The 15,436-nt window shown below is 41.3% G+C and overlaps 1 protein-coding gene across 4 annotated transcripts in view; it reads left to right on the top strand.

Annotated features, from left to right (window-relative positions):
* LOC125898716 (MAM domain-containing glycosylphosphatidylinositol anchor protein 1) overlaps window positions 1-15,436 on the top strand; it is a 233,837-nt gene that overhangs the window by 154,038 nt on the left and 64,363 nt on the right. For all 4 annotated transcript variants that reach the window (XM_049592615.1, XM_049592609.1, XM_049592626.1 and 1 more), the window contains exons 7-9: window positions 5,181-5,450; window positions 7,680-8,009; window positions 8,856-9,155. In XM_049592615.1, the coding sequence (XP_049448572.1) occupies window positions 5,181-5,450; window positions 7,680-8,009; window positions 8,856-9,155 (900 nt within the window). The remainder of the gene's footprint in view (window positions 1-5,180; window positions 5,451-7,679; window positions 8,010-8,855; window positions 9,156-15,436) is intronic.

Raw genomic sequence — 15,436 nt, 5'->3', positions numbered from 1 at the left:
TTAGTTTCTGTGCCAGAGGAGACACATTTTAAAAACAAGAAGCATATATCAAGCAAGTAAATTATTATACAGAATACAATTTGCGCAGCCAGGTTTATTGCTTGCTTTTATTTTATCTCCAAAATGACCCCAAATTACATTTTCTTAAGAGAGTAAATCATCATTATGTCTCCATATGCTAAACAGCACAGAGTTATCACCTGCTGCATGATGTCTTACAGGGTTGCTGTAGCAAAACAAGCATTATCATCCCATGTGACATGGCAGTTTCAAGAGAATATGTGCATAATTCAAAGAGGCAGGTTGACTGAGCATATTTAAAGCAGATACAATGACCTTGTTTTTCTTCATTTTTGCTGCTATTACTTGGCAAAGTACTAATAGAGAGAGGAAGACTTACACACATAGACACTTAAATTCGCACCACAGAGCTAGACAGCTCCACCACAGATTAGTAACTCGTGGCCAGTGAAGCAGCTCCGGTAGAGAAACTGGGGCTTGACTGCTTTGCCCCAGGGTGTTATACTGCGGTTGATGAGGAAGGGGGAGACCTTTCTATATTACTCCACCAAAAACATTTTGTAACCACTCGAGGGATTTAAACAGGTGACATTTTGGTCACAAGCTCATTTCTCTCAACGTTACCCTCCTGTCACCCCATTTACGCCCTGTGGCAAGATATGCAAAAACCTATTACAAGATGTTGCAGATAGGATTGCCACCCATGTGGAGCATTTTGAGTGCTTTAAAAAGTGCTCATTTTACATCAAACTAGACAGTACTACAACCACGTGAAACAAGGGTTTTCACCACCATTAGTTTGCAGGGAAACTCTGTTTGATGCTCAAACTAAAAGGGTTATATTGACCACATGGAGAGCCTTGTTTAACAAAGAAACAGCACACACAATTTGCAGGAACTATTACGGCCAGATTATGTCACTAAACAACCATTTAGTGGTTTAGCCACCACTTACCCGTATAGTTTCAGTCTCTAACAGCAGGTGCTCATTAAGATAAGCACAGACAAACAAATAGACAAGGTGTGTTTGCTGCATAGCAATTCTTTCTTATGTGTCTGTGGTTAACTGCAAAAGCCTCAGCTGATTTAATGTCAGTCAATATAAAAAACAAAACAAACTAAAATCAGTAGACCAGTTAATTATTCAATTGGATCATCTTTTAGTTTTTCTCTTTTCATGATACCAGTGTTTTTCTTTTTTTCTTTTGCCAAACAGAACTTGCTGCATCACCTTATTTTTGGCTACTAGGGAACAAAACATCTCAGAAACAAAGGGACAGATACTGCACACAGACTTCACGTAACATCTGATAGACCTGCTATGGCTAACACGTTAGCACAAATTAGCAGTCATACACATCCAGCAAACACAGAGCAACATTATGAATCTATTGGACACATGAAGAATCAAGTTAGTTAGTATTTCTCTTTCTGTTGAGCTAGTTTTCACGAACACCCGGAGCTTCAGCTGCTAATGTTAGCTAGCTAATGCTAGTTGCTAATTTTGACTGTCTGCGGTCTATTGCTGCACAAATAACATACCTTTAGTGGTTTTTATAAGTGCTTATTTTCTGAAAAACTGAAAAATGACAGAATGACTGCTGTTGCTGGAAAGTGAGTTGAATCAAACAATAGGCTTGACAAAACTAAAAGAGGCTAACGCTAACACTATAGACTGGTTAACATAGGCCTACTATGTGTATGCTGTTTATGCTGACGTTAGCAGAGTTAGCTTGTGATTTTCTGTGGGCTTGTCATTCGAAACTGCTTTATTATGCATGATGATATCTGTGTATAAAAACGACTAAGTTCGACAAGTTAAGCAAGACTTTGACCTGCAGTGTGTTGTGTTAGCTGTAGGAACAGTGCTAAGTTTGGAAATGACACACACAAATGATGGCATGTAGTTGCTGGTGGGCAAAACACAGGCAGTGCCAACAATAAAACTGTACTATATGAACCTGGTTGGGACACAAGATTGACAGCCTAACCATCTTGTTGCAATCTTGGACAATCTTGTGTGGAAATAGGGGGTTCAAATAGATGGGAGAGCGGTAGAATATTGTGGCACAGATTTCCTCTTGAACATCACCATGAAAGGAGACACAGGTGGATAACAGCTGTGAGAAGGACGAACTGGACACCATGATCAGTTAGAGTTGTTGAGTCAAGTTGGTTGCTTACACTCTCTGAAAGCTCTCCAGTAATTTATGTAATCAGGTTTAACATTAGTATGCATAAACTAGACAGCTAAAGATCTTAAATATGTTAGTTTTGATTGAAGGAAGCCATTACATAAATTGCCGGTGAGCTAAACATGTCTGCAACCAACTCGACTCAACAGCACTGACAAATTTTCATTTTAGAGAAAATTAGAACTTTTATGTAGGTTAATTGTGAGTCATTTCTTAGCTGACGTTACCTGAAATGAAATGTGTACCACAAATAAGAATGTCTGAACCAGTGTCCAGTTCTTCCTCTAGCTGCTGTCCACCTGTATTTTCATGTGTAATGTTACCAACCAGGTTCGAATATATTGACATTGGCGTTGCCCGTGATAATTTTCCTGTTGATCAGTTTCTTTGTCTTATCTATAGAGCATGGCAGTTGACCATGTCCGCCCACTGCTATAGGCCTACATGCTACATTTTGTATGATGAGAGTGGTGCTTTTGCTCACCAGTGTTGTGCACAAGTGCGTTTGTTTACACACACTGGATACTCCTGTTAGCCACAGAGCTAGCAAGTCACATGCCAGTTGTGCTGAACACTGAGCAAGGCAACATACGCTACCTCTGCACATCTCTCATTAGAGTTACACACAGCCACCAGTGACATTTACCCACTGAAACAGAGAGCCTGTGAGTCACTAACCCTACGCCACTGGATCTACGACGAGTGGAATCAAACACAGACTCTTACACTTGGCAGACAATATGCTTCGGCTCAGTATCTGTGCTGTATTTCATTAACAAAATGAAAAAGTACTTGCACAGGCAGGAAAAAACATCATCAGCATAATTGATGTGACTGAGCCATCAGCTGGTACACTTGGTATTTATCGTTTCCTGACAACTGTCTGCTCCTGACGATGATTTTAAAGTAAAACTCTTCGAGTAACTCTACTCTTAGATTTGCACTATACAGTTTAAATCAGTGAATGTTTAGGTTTACTGACAGAGTGAGGAGGCTGTCTTACTGGTATCCAACTATCAAAATAATCTTCTTGTGCACACTGTATGCCATGTAGTTATCAATGTGTGTGTGTACACTCGTTTCACTGTCACTGTGGGTGTTTTTCTTTCATCCCTCTCTCCAAACCTCCTAGACCTAGATGATTAATATCCTTTGTTTTTGTCTTTGGGCCCTTTCCCTCTCCTGTCTTTTATTCTCTACTTCCTCTTCAGTTGTTCAGTACTGTACTGTGTGTGCCCCTCGCTCCCACTGCTCTGCCCTTTTTTTGTGTATTTTGATACTGCTGGCGTCCAATCGATCTCTGTCTGGCAGCGGGATTTTTTTCCCCCCCTCTGCAGATGCATTTTGGGTCATCCTGTACTTTTCCTGTTAGGTCAGTCATAGGAAAATGACGCAGTGGCTTGGGGAAGATTTGGGTGATGTGAGAGCAGGGGAACAAGACATGAATTACCTTTGGTTTACTGATTAGTGTACACTGAGAAAAGGATGGAGATTCAAAACCCCTCACATGAATGCACAATGACTCACAGGCGATCACATGTACACACTCACACACACACACACACACATACACACACACACTGTGAGAAACAAATACACTCAGACACATACTTGTTCAAACACTACATCATATTTGGAGTCAAATTTATAGGCTGTTGCTGTTTGCTGATTTGGTTGAAGGTCATGTTTTGCTTGTGTGTCTAGGGATTTAAACAGTGAAGTGGTGATCCAATACAGACAGCTGTAACTGCCTCCTGTGAAATATCTTTAAGTAGTTCTGAGCATCTGGGAGTTCACCGCTGATCAAGACTCATTTATACCAGTGTATGTCAAATTGACAGGTACCACAGTTTTCCAGATTTGTACTACGGCCAATAAGGCAAGGATTGAGTTGGATATCTAGTTAATACAGCTATAGTAACTTGATCAAATGAGCCCAGTCTCATTCCGAAGTTGTCGAAATTCAGCGCCCGGGCAGGTACTTGCTAATCAGAAATTAATGAAAAAAGGCGTCTTTTAATTTTGGCATGATAAACAGCCGGTTGCTGTTATAGTTTAAAGGCACCTGGCAGTGTCAAGGGGAGACGTGGCAGGACAAGGGCGAAAGTTAAGGCCCCAAAAGTCAGGGTAGTGGATGGGTCCAACAACCATCGACTTTCACTCGAGAAAGCGATGTTCTCATCCTGTAACATTCTGGCACCAAACCCTGTTCTTTTTTCCTAAACCTAACCGTGTGCTTTTGTTGCCTAAGCGCAACCATGTGTGTCTATTCACAGTGCTGTACCGACGTAGTGTGTGTATTTGCTGTGAAAACAAAGCTGTATCTTGAAAGAAGACAATGCATATAACCGGCACAATTTGACATGGTGTCCCAGAACGCCAACAACTAATGCACCCAGGATACCTTTCACATAGTATCTGGACGTGGAAAGTCCATGACCAAAACGCCAATATGTGACGAGGTCGGAGAATGTGTTGATCAAACAGAACGCCAGTAGCTGTAGTATTAAAAGACTAGGATGTCAAATCACAAATTTATACTTACTTAATTTACTTGTGAGGTGCAGATTCTCATATATTCAAGGAGTTGGTGGGAAATTACTATGATAATGTGACATACATTATGCATATTATATGCATGCGCACACATTAACATAACACATAGGCCTACTCCCATTTTCACTTTTAAGTAATGTCATCACTTCCACTTGCAAAATCCTGTAACCATCCTGCAATCCCACCAGGAAACCTTCATTTGCGTTTGTATTACAGGTGCAGAGAGACAGTTAACATCATTTACAACATCTGTCAGTGTCAGCGTCACTAAACCACCAATCTTGTACAACAGTTGCAAAGCAGAAGGAAAACAACCTCGCTCTGTTCCATGTAACCATAGAGAAAGTGATTTGCTCTCCTTATAATCCTTTCTTCTCTCCTCCTCTCCTGTGTCTCCCCCCTCCTCAGCTCCCCCAATGATCCGGCTGTCAGTGAACGACACAGTTGTGGTGGATCCTGGCCAGGATGTGTTCTTAACCTGTGAGGTGACGGCAGGTTTCCCGGCACCCACTGTGACATGGTCTCGTTACCCCGGCCCCCTTCCCCTCAGCGCCCAAGTTCGAGGGGCAACACTGATTATACGGGCGGCCATGCCGGCTGATGCAGGCTTCTACAACTGCACGGCTGTCAACAATGTGGGAAACCCCGCTCGCAAGAACGTCAATCTCGTTGTCAGGAGTAAGTAACACATGTATGAGTTTGTTCCCAGATGGCAGGAGACAGAAGATGGGAGATTGTTGGTGAATCAGGGTGTTTTGAGGTTGATAGTATGTTTGTGTGTGCATTATCTTTTGCCAAACTTGACACAATTCATTTAGCAGCAATTCAGTTTCCACATTTGCAAGATTTGAAACTAAAAAGATGTTATTTTTCTTTCCTTTTGCTAACTTAGGGGACAGTATACAACAGATATTTTTAAAATTGTTTTTGACACAGCAAATACACGCACACACACACACACACACCTGATAAAAGTCCTTGCAGTTTTGAAAGTATTTGATTTAATATGGCGTATATTTAATTTCCAGCACATTAATCCATGCCTCTTTCATTAAAATATTTAAAGATAAAAATTATTTCCCTTACTGAAAATGAAAAGTGCCATCTGTCCCGTCCTGTTTTATTCACTGGCTATAACGTGTGAACGTATGCAAATATATTAACTTGTGTGCGCACTGTATGTGTCTGTGTGGTGTGTGACACGCGAGCAGTTGATCCATCATTAGGGAGAGCTGATGTGAATCTTGTCAGAATAGACCAGTTAAGTATCGCTCTTTTTCTAATTCCCCTGCCGTTAAAAGAGAAGCCTTCCATTCTCTCTCCCCTCCAGCTATTTTTAGTCCCTTTAATCATCTTTATTCACTCCAATTAGTTAGACTGGAGTGGAAGCAATTAGCGACAGTCTCTTCTGTTAGTTAACACTGTAGAGAACGTATGCTGGATGGGTTTCTCCTGTTAGCTTAATGGGCCTGAACGCATCGTCACACCAGCACAGGTGGCAAGACGGTGAATGAGATACACGCACACACATATACTCGCGTTCAGTGAGTGCAGAGAGATAAAAGTCTGCAGGTAGGCAGGTGACACAGCTGCAAATGCCCAGTGATGCACACACAGCAACGGGCTCCCTCATCACATGCACACATAACATTGTCTTGGCGCTAACCAGGTAAAGTTGCAGGATCATGTTAAACATATGGTCACTGCTTCCTATCCGTGGCTCCACCCAACCATCTTGTTAACAAGCTCGAAAGGAGTTTAAATCAAGCTCTCCTCTTCTCCTCCTCGCCGCCTGTCTCTCCCCTTAGTGGGGAAACAGAGAGCTGTTTTGTATTCAACATGGAAATCTGTTGGGGAAACGCAGCCTTTGAAACTGAAAATTAAATGTGACAGTGTGAGAGTTACTCTTTGTCCTTGATTTTGTTTCCCCCCCTCCTCCTTATCCCCCTGTTATTTTATTCTGTATCTGGCTCCTTTTGTCTCTCCCTCCTTCACAATTTGCTTCCTCCTCTCTCTCTCTTTCTTTCTTCTTCAATTTCCTTTCCCCTTTGGTTTCTTTTTGTCACGCTGCCCCCTCCTCATGCCTCACACGCTATGTCGCAAACTCATCTACCGGTCTGTGTCTCCCTCCTCCATCCACTTTTTTCTCTGTTTTAATTGCTTTTTTTACTTTCTTGTTATCCCTCATTTTCACTACCATATCAATTCTGTCTTTTTGATGTCATTCCTAAAACTTATTTTCAATCGTTTTCCTCAAATTTAAATTTCATTTGTAGTTTATTTGATACAACTTTAGTAAACTTTATTGGCATGACATAAGTATGTGCTTCCAAAGTAGAATAAAAAAAGGTTATGTGGAGGGTAAGAGATTGAGAGGCACATACTATATAATAATCACACAGTACAAGGACACAGATTTTCATCAATGCCAAGCACCACTCATACATTATTCCCACCAAGACATCGATTTAACTCAGTGCACCTCACTTAAGAATTTCTGGCAGCTTTAATGCTACAGGAGGCTGCTGCAAGAGTCACCAGGTCATTTCTGTATTAAACCTCAAGCTAAATACTTTGTAAACGTTAAAAATTGTTTGTTTTACCATGGCAGCAAAACCGACAGGAGATTACCCTTTTTATATACCAGTGTACAGGCTAGTTCAGTTTGGTGTTTTGCATTATAAAATATCGTTCAGACCAAAAGTGAAAGATATTGTAAGCATACTAAGAGAAGAAAATGTCTCAAATGCTTCTTTGTAGTTAGTAAAATTTGTTTTCGTAGTGAGCATTTGAATAGTCCAACCACTATTCATTGTTTTCAACACTGCACCACAGCCAACCTCTGACACTATACTATTTATTTAACCCCTCTGTCTCTCTTCTTCACCCCGCTACCGCCACACACAGCGATGAGCAACCTGACCTTCCAGATTACTCCAGATTCCAACAAGGACAGCGAGACCATCCAGATGGGTCGAGACCTCAAGCTGTCCTGCCATGTTGATGCCACCCCACAGGACAAGGTCAACTACACCTGGTACAAGAACGGTGCACCTGTCTTCAACTCGGAGAGCCTGATCTTGCTGCGCAGTGACCCAGACATGGCACCCGGCACCAGTAGTCTGGAGATTGTGGACATGAAGTTCAGAGACTTGGCTACATACAGCTGTGTGGCCAACTTTCCAGGCAGCAGAGTGTCGGAGCTCCGTGTGGATGTCAACATCTCTCAGAACAGTGGTGAGGTTTTCCTCTTCTTTTTTATTTTATATCTCTGTCAGACTGAGACGAATTTCCATGAGGTTCTAAGCTGCTGTCAGCAAAAGTTAAATAGCTCACTCAAAAATCCTTTCATTGGTCTTTTCTGTATTCAGACCACCAGCAATGACAAATCCAAATGTGCCAGTGGGCTGTAAATAAATGCATGTATTTAACTGCTCATCAGCAGCATTACTCGAAATTGTATTTGGTGTCAAATATAGTGGTTAGAGGTAATTAGGTACTGAGAGTTAAAGAAGCAAATACTCCAATCAAGGCGTGTTTAAGATTGTAGATTGGGCATTCATGACTTCATCAGGCTGACTATATCCTCAACACACAGTCATTGTCAAGTTGTTTCAGGACTTTGTGTGTCTGTGTGTTCATGTGTGCCTTCTCGTGTCTGGTTAACCATAATGTTAGCACTTAATTACCAAGCAGTAATCTTTTTTATCGTCCCTATGTTGCATTGAAACTATGATTGTCCAATAAAATTAGCCTTGTAAATGTCAGTTCCTTTTGTACCTTTTTATCATCCGTCTGTCTCTGTTATTCAGTTTCTCTGTTCACACCCTCTGTAATTTGTAAGTCATGTCCTCCTCTAGACTTGTTATATAACAACATGCAGTCCCTCCTTTCCATTCCATTATACTTGTTAAGTATTTATATTTTAATAATGGTACTCTGAAATGGTATTTTACTTATGTATAGGTAACTTTTTAGTTGATTATTATAGGTCAGAATATATGAGATTGTCCTTTGTAGAACATTTTACACCTTTTTTTTTTTTTACTATTCCTTTCCCTCTTTTACTGCCGTCCTCTCCAGTCTCCCCTCCAGTGCTGTCAGTACCACCAGGCGGTCAGATGGTCAGTGTGCGAGAAGGAGGTAACATTGACCTGGTGTGCTTGGTGGTGGAGGGAAAACCACGTCCACCTATACTGTGGTCACGGACAGAGAAGGACCTGCTAATGCCATCAGGGAGGACCATGGTGGAGACACCCGATGGTCGCTTGAGACTAAAGAACGTCAGCAGGGACATGATGGGAGCGTACCGGTGCCAGACGGCTCCATACAATGGGCTTAACATCAAACGCAGAGAGGCACAGGTCCAACTCAACGTGTTGTGTAAGTGTGAAGTAAACCTACAGCAACATACTGTACAACACCATTGGAATAATAATAATAGTAATAATAATAATAATAATACAGATACAATTTAAAAAACATCTACAAACTGGTAGACAATTCAAAACAGTTCAAAACTTTTATACAAATGTGCGCTGAAAATTTATAAAAAGATTGGACCAAGGGTTAATACAAGACTAACACAGGAAAAACAAAGATCCCCCAGTGATTCCACAGGGAGTGATTGGCATGAAAGCCTGTTTATAAAACCATGTTTTTAGAGGGGACTGAAAAGATGATACTGGTTTTGCTAGCCTGATTTCCTCAGGCTGGATGTTCCAAAGTGCAGGTGCTCTAATAGAGAAAGTGCAGTCACCTTTAGTCTTGAGCCTGGACTGTGGAGCAAACAAAAGGGCCTTGCCTGGGGATCTAAGGCAGCGTTCTAGCTCGTACTGCAGAAGAAAAAGGGACAGTTAATCCCAAAAACTAAAAATACAGAACCCTCTGACCTGTAGAGTTGTTTATCAATCTAGATTGTTTTGTTGTGAGTTGCAGAGAGTTGGAGATATCAGCTGTAGAGATGTGTGCCTTCTCTTGAATATAATGGAAATAGATGGCACTCAGCTTGTGGTGCAAAAAGTGCCCCCAAAAAATACATCTGAAAAACTCAACAGCAGTGTCTCTTCAGAAATCATGACCTGGTTACTTAAAATAATCAACAGACCTTGTTGTGAGCAGTGAAATGCACAAACTACTTTCTTTTTACCGAACTACATCCGCAAATGGTATCAGCTTGCAGAAGGAAGCATGCATGGACGAGAGGTTCATGCTCACGACAGGATGGGATACACACATTAATGGCCTCCTACTCAGCTTAGCTGTAATGTTAGCTAGATCATTGGCCCCTAGGTGACCAAAGCCAACGAAAGAAAGACTGAGGACACTGATACAGCTAAAAGAGATGACCACTAGAGAGTAAGAGAAAGAGACAATAGATCACAGCAATGTATAGTATGTAGTTCAGACATTCCCAAGGAGAGCGACGACATGCAAGCTGAGGTTTGAACTGTATGAATTCCCCCCATGTGAAGCATAGGGAAAAGTAATTTTAGGCACTGTGTATGTCCTTGAGACAGTTTCTGAGACTATCAAAGCAGTTGGGATCATCATATCTTAATAGATATAAGTGTGTGTCATCAGCATAGCTGTGGAAAAAAAATGCTTAGAATTATATGACCCAGTGCAAGCAGGTAAAAGGAAAAGAAATAAAAGGCTGGGGTTACTTGGTGAAAGTATTTGTCTCACCTATTCAGTGCAGTTTGGTGTAAATAGGATTGGTCACAGTATCTGGATGACATGGTTATAACTGCATCTTTTCTACTACTAAGACAGAATAATATGAAACTTTAGTGATAACTGGCAGTTAACAGTAATAGTAGTAGCAATGTCTGCAATGAACAAAAAAGAACTTCAGAATGACATGACATGACGCTTGGAATAAATCCCCGTGGAGTCCAGACACTGGTGGTGGTGGTGGCTGCTGACTCTGAGGCTGATGAGGCAGATGTGACTGATGAATCGATAAAGACTAGGTGGTGATGGGGAGATGGAGGGCACACATGACTGCAGCACAAAAGGACTATGGCAGAGAAAGAACCATATTTAAAATGAAGAGCAGTAAGATGATAGGCTGACAGAGGGTGTGTCACTGTGCTATTGGTTGATTGTGAATCAGCTGATGACTCAGCTGACCCACCCAGACAATGACACCTAGAGATAGTGAGTGAGCATATGTGCAAGGAGTGCATGGTAGGGTGAGAAAGAAATCTTACAGCCTGAGCATTGAAAGTGTTGTCTTCCTGACTGAACCTTCACTAGAGCCTCATGCAGTGGCAAAATAAAGTAGTAAAACGAGAAGAATACAGCAGGTAGAGGATAATTACAGTAACAATTTTAGTATCAGTTGAAAATGTATGGTAGGCATTATTCTTGTTAAACCTATAAAAGCTCTGCGTGACAGGTTGAAATTTAAGTTACAGTTTACAGTTCTTTCTAAAGGTAACTTTTCCACAGACCTCTATAGGTCATAAGAAGTCTTTGTTGCTATGGTAATATCAGAGATCCATTAAAACACTGCATTTTTATTAAATATCACACTCAATAATGGCAAATCTTCTCGCTTTGAAAACACCTTTTAAACTGTGTACCCTAAAGACGGATAAGGACATGCATGGCAATGTAAAGAGTGTAGAAAGGGAGAGTAAAAGGAAATGAGGACGCACCTCTACGGCTTAAAGGCTGTTTTCTCTAAACCTACCCCTTCCCCTTTGTGAGAGCTCCAGTGGGGGCTGCCATTATAATTCTCCCAGAGGATGGGCTTTGAGAAAGAAGTAGGATCTGTCTTGGTAGTGTAACACATAATTTCAATACCCTTTCCTCTCCCAAGAGGTTACTTACTTTTACTTACTTCTACAATGCTTGAATCGTACCGACACTCACTGGTACTGAGCAACGGCACTTCTCGCTGTTGAGACTGTGGAAAGATTTACATGAAACACAAATCTGATTTTGATTTACCTGGAAACTATCAACTAATATGAACATACTTTAGGCATCTTTATGTACATGATTAAACCATACAAAATCACTTGTCACCCAAAGCTGCATGTGCATGCGGTGCATTTGCTGAGTGCCCTCCAACTTTCTTTTAATTGTATTTGTTATAACGTAATACCATACATTTCAATACATTTCCGTTGCAGGAAGTTACAAATACCTTGCTCCTTCTGTGAACTAACACTGGATGTGCTCTATTTGTGTTAGCACATCAGGTGGGCTCAATCAGTGTACCATATAGAAGATGTAATCAGCAGCAGTAACACAGGGTCCCCTGCTGAATTTCCTTTTTGTGAGCGAGTGTTGACATTCATGTCGTGTATTGCAACCAATGGGTAAAATCAAGCATAATAACCCGAGGAAAATAACATGTACAGAGTGTTTTTGGTTGACTGTAATCTTCTCCATGGCACGACTAGCTCATTCTGAACAATTATGGACAATGAAACTCAAGTATTGGAGTTGTTTTAGCACTCAATCAAGGAGCTTTGTTATTTCCGAGAAATTTAACGACATCCCACCCATAGTTTTTCAACAACATAGAATAATAAACGAATCATAAACTTAAATCATATTTAAAATGTTATTAGATGAATCACACATGTGATGTATAGTTAAAAGCCTGCTTTCTTGCACAGCAGTGTATCATTGCATTGCTAAGTACACGGTTTAATTCAGTAAATTTATGTTAACAGGAATTCAGTATTCAGTGCAACCCTTTTGGCACAGTCCCAGTGTGCCCTGTGTACAAGGTCAAGTTAAAAGACTACTATTAATTAAAGTGATGAAATGTACAAGACATAAGAAAAAGTGTGAGGATACAAAAAAGTAAGAGCAGTACATCTAAAACACATAAAACTATAATGACACAAAAAGAGAGGAAGAATGAAAGGACTGGGTCTCTATTCATTACGTAACTTAGAGTAGGAAATTTGTACTTCTTGGACCAAAAGCTCTTATATTTTGATGCTACTTATACTAATATATTTGATCATATTTTGTAAAAATTAAGGATTCTTTCCCATACTTGATGAAAACACACCCAAATCACTGCCCTCTCTTCTCTTCTCCATCTCTCCTCTCCTCTTCAAGAAGGATTTACAGGGCCTGCTAATGCAGGCGGGGCGGAAGGGCAACACTCTGTGAGCTCTGCTGTCCACACTGGCCAAGACTGATTAATGGACCAGGTGGCCACCCCACTCTGGACACAGAAAGAAACAGAGAGATGAGACAGATACATGAGCAGGACCAGGAGAGAAAGAACCGAGAGAGCTTTGAACAGGGAAGCAGGGTTAGGGATGGCGAGGTGCAAGAAATGAAATGTGTGATAGGGAGGTTAAAAGATGGAAATAAGGAAAAGAAGGAGGAACACCATAAATGAGGTGATATTGCCGTAAAGCTACAGTCAGGAAAAGTGCGTGTCTTTTTCTCTCACTACCCCTCGTTATGCCCCGCTCCCATTTTACTTCACTTGTAAATTTGATCAGTTTTGTTTTGCCTCCTTCCATTCAGCACTGTTGATCGATGTTAGGGAAGGACGCCATCATTTTTTATGGCAGATATAATTAAGAGGATACGCAGATTCTTGCCACTGTTGCCTTTCCCACTTCCTCCCTTCGCCGTGTATCCCTTCTTCACTTCACCACTTTCCCTCCAAGAGAGGTGGCTGTTCTTCCTCATTGCCATTCTCATCATCATCAATCAGCTAACTGCTGGCCATGAGAGAGGACCTCTCTCTGTCTTGTCATTCCCTTTCTGCATCCTGCATTCTCTCATTCTCTCCCCACCTCCCATACTCAATCATCGACTTCTCTCACTTTCACACCGCACTTTTCCTATCATTTGTCTTCCTCATTGTCTCCTTCTTTAAGGGCTGTTTCTCTCTCCCTTCATCCCACCTAACCCCCCCCCCTCGGTCCCATGTAAATTGATTTTCTCTTTGTGTACTGTAAATGTTTGGCTTGGTCAGTGTTGCATTCCCGGATGGAATCCATTTTGCATTCGATAAGACAGATAGCAATGGTGTGTTTACATGGATTATGGTCTTCTGACTACGGAACATTGCATTGTGGCGCTGTGAGTCCTAAATGAGTAACAAATAAATGCAAAGACTATGCCAAAGATGTTTCTAATAGTTGGGTTAGGGATCAAAGTATCCCCATGACTTGGAACATGTGAAGCCCATTGCTAAGAAACTTAGATAAATGTTGAAATGTATACTTCAGGTTTAGGTAGGGGGGGTGTAATGACTTGTCTACAAATTCTACGGTGGATGGAGTGATTTATAAACTGCTCACAAAGCAGCTGACAACACACCTCCTCCTCCTTCCCTCCTTCCTCCCTACTTCTTTCACCATCGCCCCACAGTTTGCCTGCTTTTCTTTAACCTTGCCACCTGTTTCCAAAGTCAGACAGCCATCAGTATGCACATGTGTGTCCATAAGCAGGAGCAGGGTATGTGACCATACACTAATCAGTCCATAGGATTGCAATATGACCTTTGACCACTCCCCCATTCCTCAGGTCTATCACATGGTCCTGTTACGGCTGCAGGAAGAGTTTCCAAAGGTCAGAGGATGATAATGACCCGACACGCAGCGGCATATGATAATTTAGATTCTACATATAAGAGGATAGAAAGCTGTATGAATGTTGCATCCACATGTTGGCAGTCTAGACCTAAAACAAGACGGATGCGGAGAAGTTAAATGTTCTGGTGGTTTCCAGTCTTCTTAGCATGCAGGTGCTCACTCATGTTCCTCTGACTGGAGTGCAAGCTCAGAATGGTAAACTGTGTTTCCAAACAAGGAATTGGTTCGGCTGTGGATACCTGTACTTATAACACATATGAACAGAAAAAGCTTTACTCACACAGAGAATAGATGAGCTTTAGAAGGTTCAATCAGATTCAATCCGCACATTAACTAGGTGGTGTGTTAGTCCCGCTTCAACATTGTCTCAGCGAGTACAAATAATAATATTAGTGCTCAAAACGGCTTCTGGGATAGTTTCTGCTACTGTAGTTGTCACTTGTACCGCATTTTGCCTTGATGACACACACCCACACACGGTCTCACGAGATGGAAACAATACCAGCCTCTGCAATGTTGTCTCAGCTTGTAAAAATAACAGTACTACTATTAATAATAATACAAAAGTGGCTATGAAACCTTCTAATAAAGAGGCAATTTGAGGAGGTTTGAGTATGTATTTAAAAATATCAACACTGTGTGAACATCAAAATAATTTGTCATCAGATACGTTCCTTGTTGAATGTCTTTTGTTATTACTTTCATCACTCCTGGGCTGGTTAATTCTGCTTGGAGCTTCCCACATTGTATCAAGCACAATAAGAGCGTCTCTCTGTTTTCAGTCCTCTCCCCTGCTCCTCGTGTTATCTTTCTGTCTGTTTCCTCCACTCCTCCTTACTGTAGCTCATTCGTGGCCCTATCCATCTAAATTACAGGCATAACACAGATTAGACTATAATTACACATCTGTGTCTGATAAACTTGATTCATAAGAGACTCTAGTCATGCTGCCTCACCTCTAGGGGCCTCAACACCAGATCTCATCACTGTTAGTACGGCGATACCACCATTAGCATCTTGTCTATTATCTACATGATTAGCCAGGGGTGAACTAGCTGGCTGTGATTTGTGGCG

Source organism: Epinephelus fuscoguttatus, linkage group LG2 (genome assembly GCF_011397635.1).
Source record: "Epinephelus fuscoguttatus linkage group LG2, E.fuscoguttatus.final_Chr_v1".
In the NCBI taxonomy this organism is placed as follows: Eukaryota; Metazoa; Chordata; class Actinopteri; order Perciformes; family Serranidae; genus Epinephelus; species Epinephelus fuscoguttatus.
The sequence above is the reverse complement of the archived record's forward strand: the minus strand, read 5'-3'. Positions and strand labels throughout refer to the sequence as shown.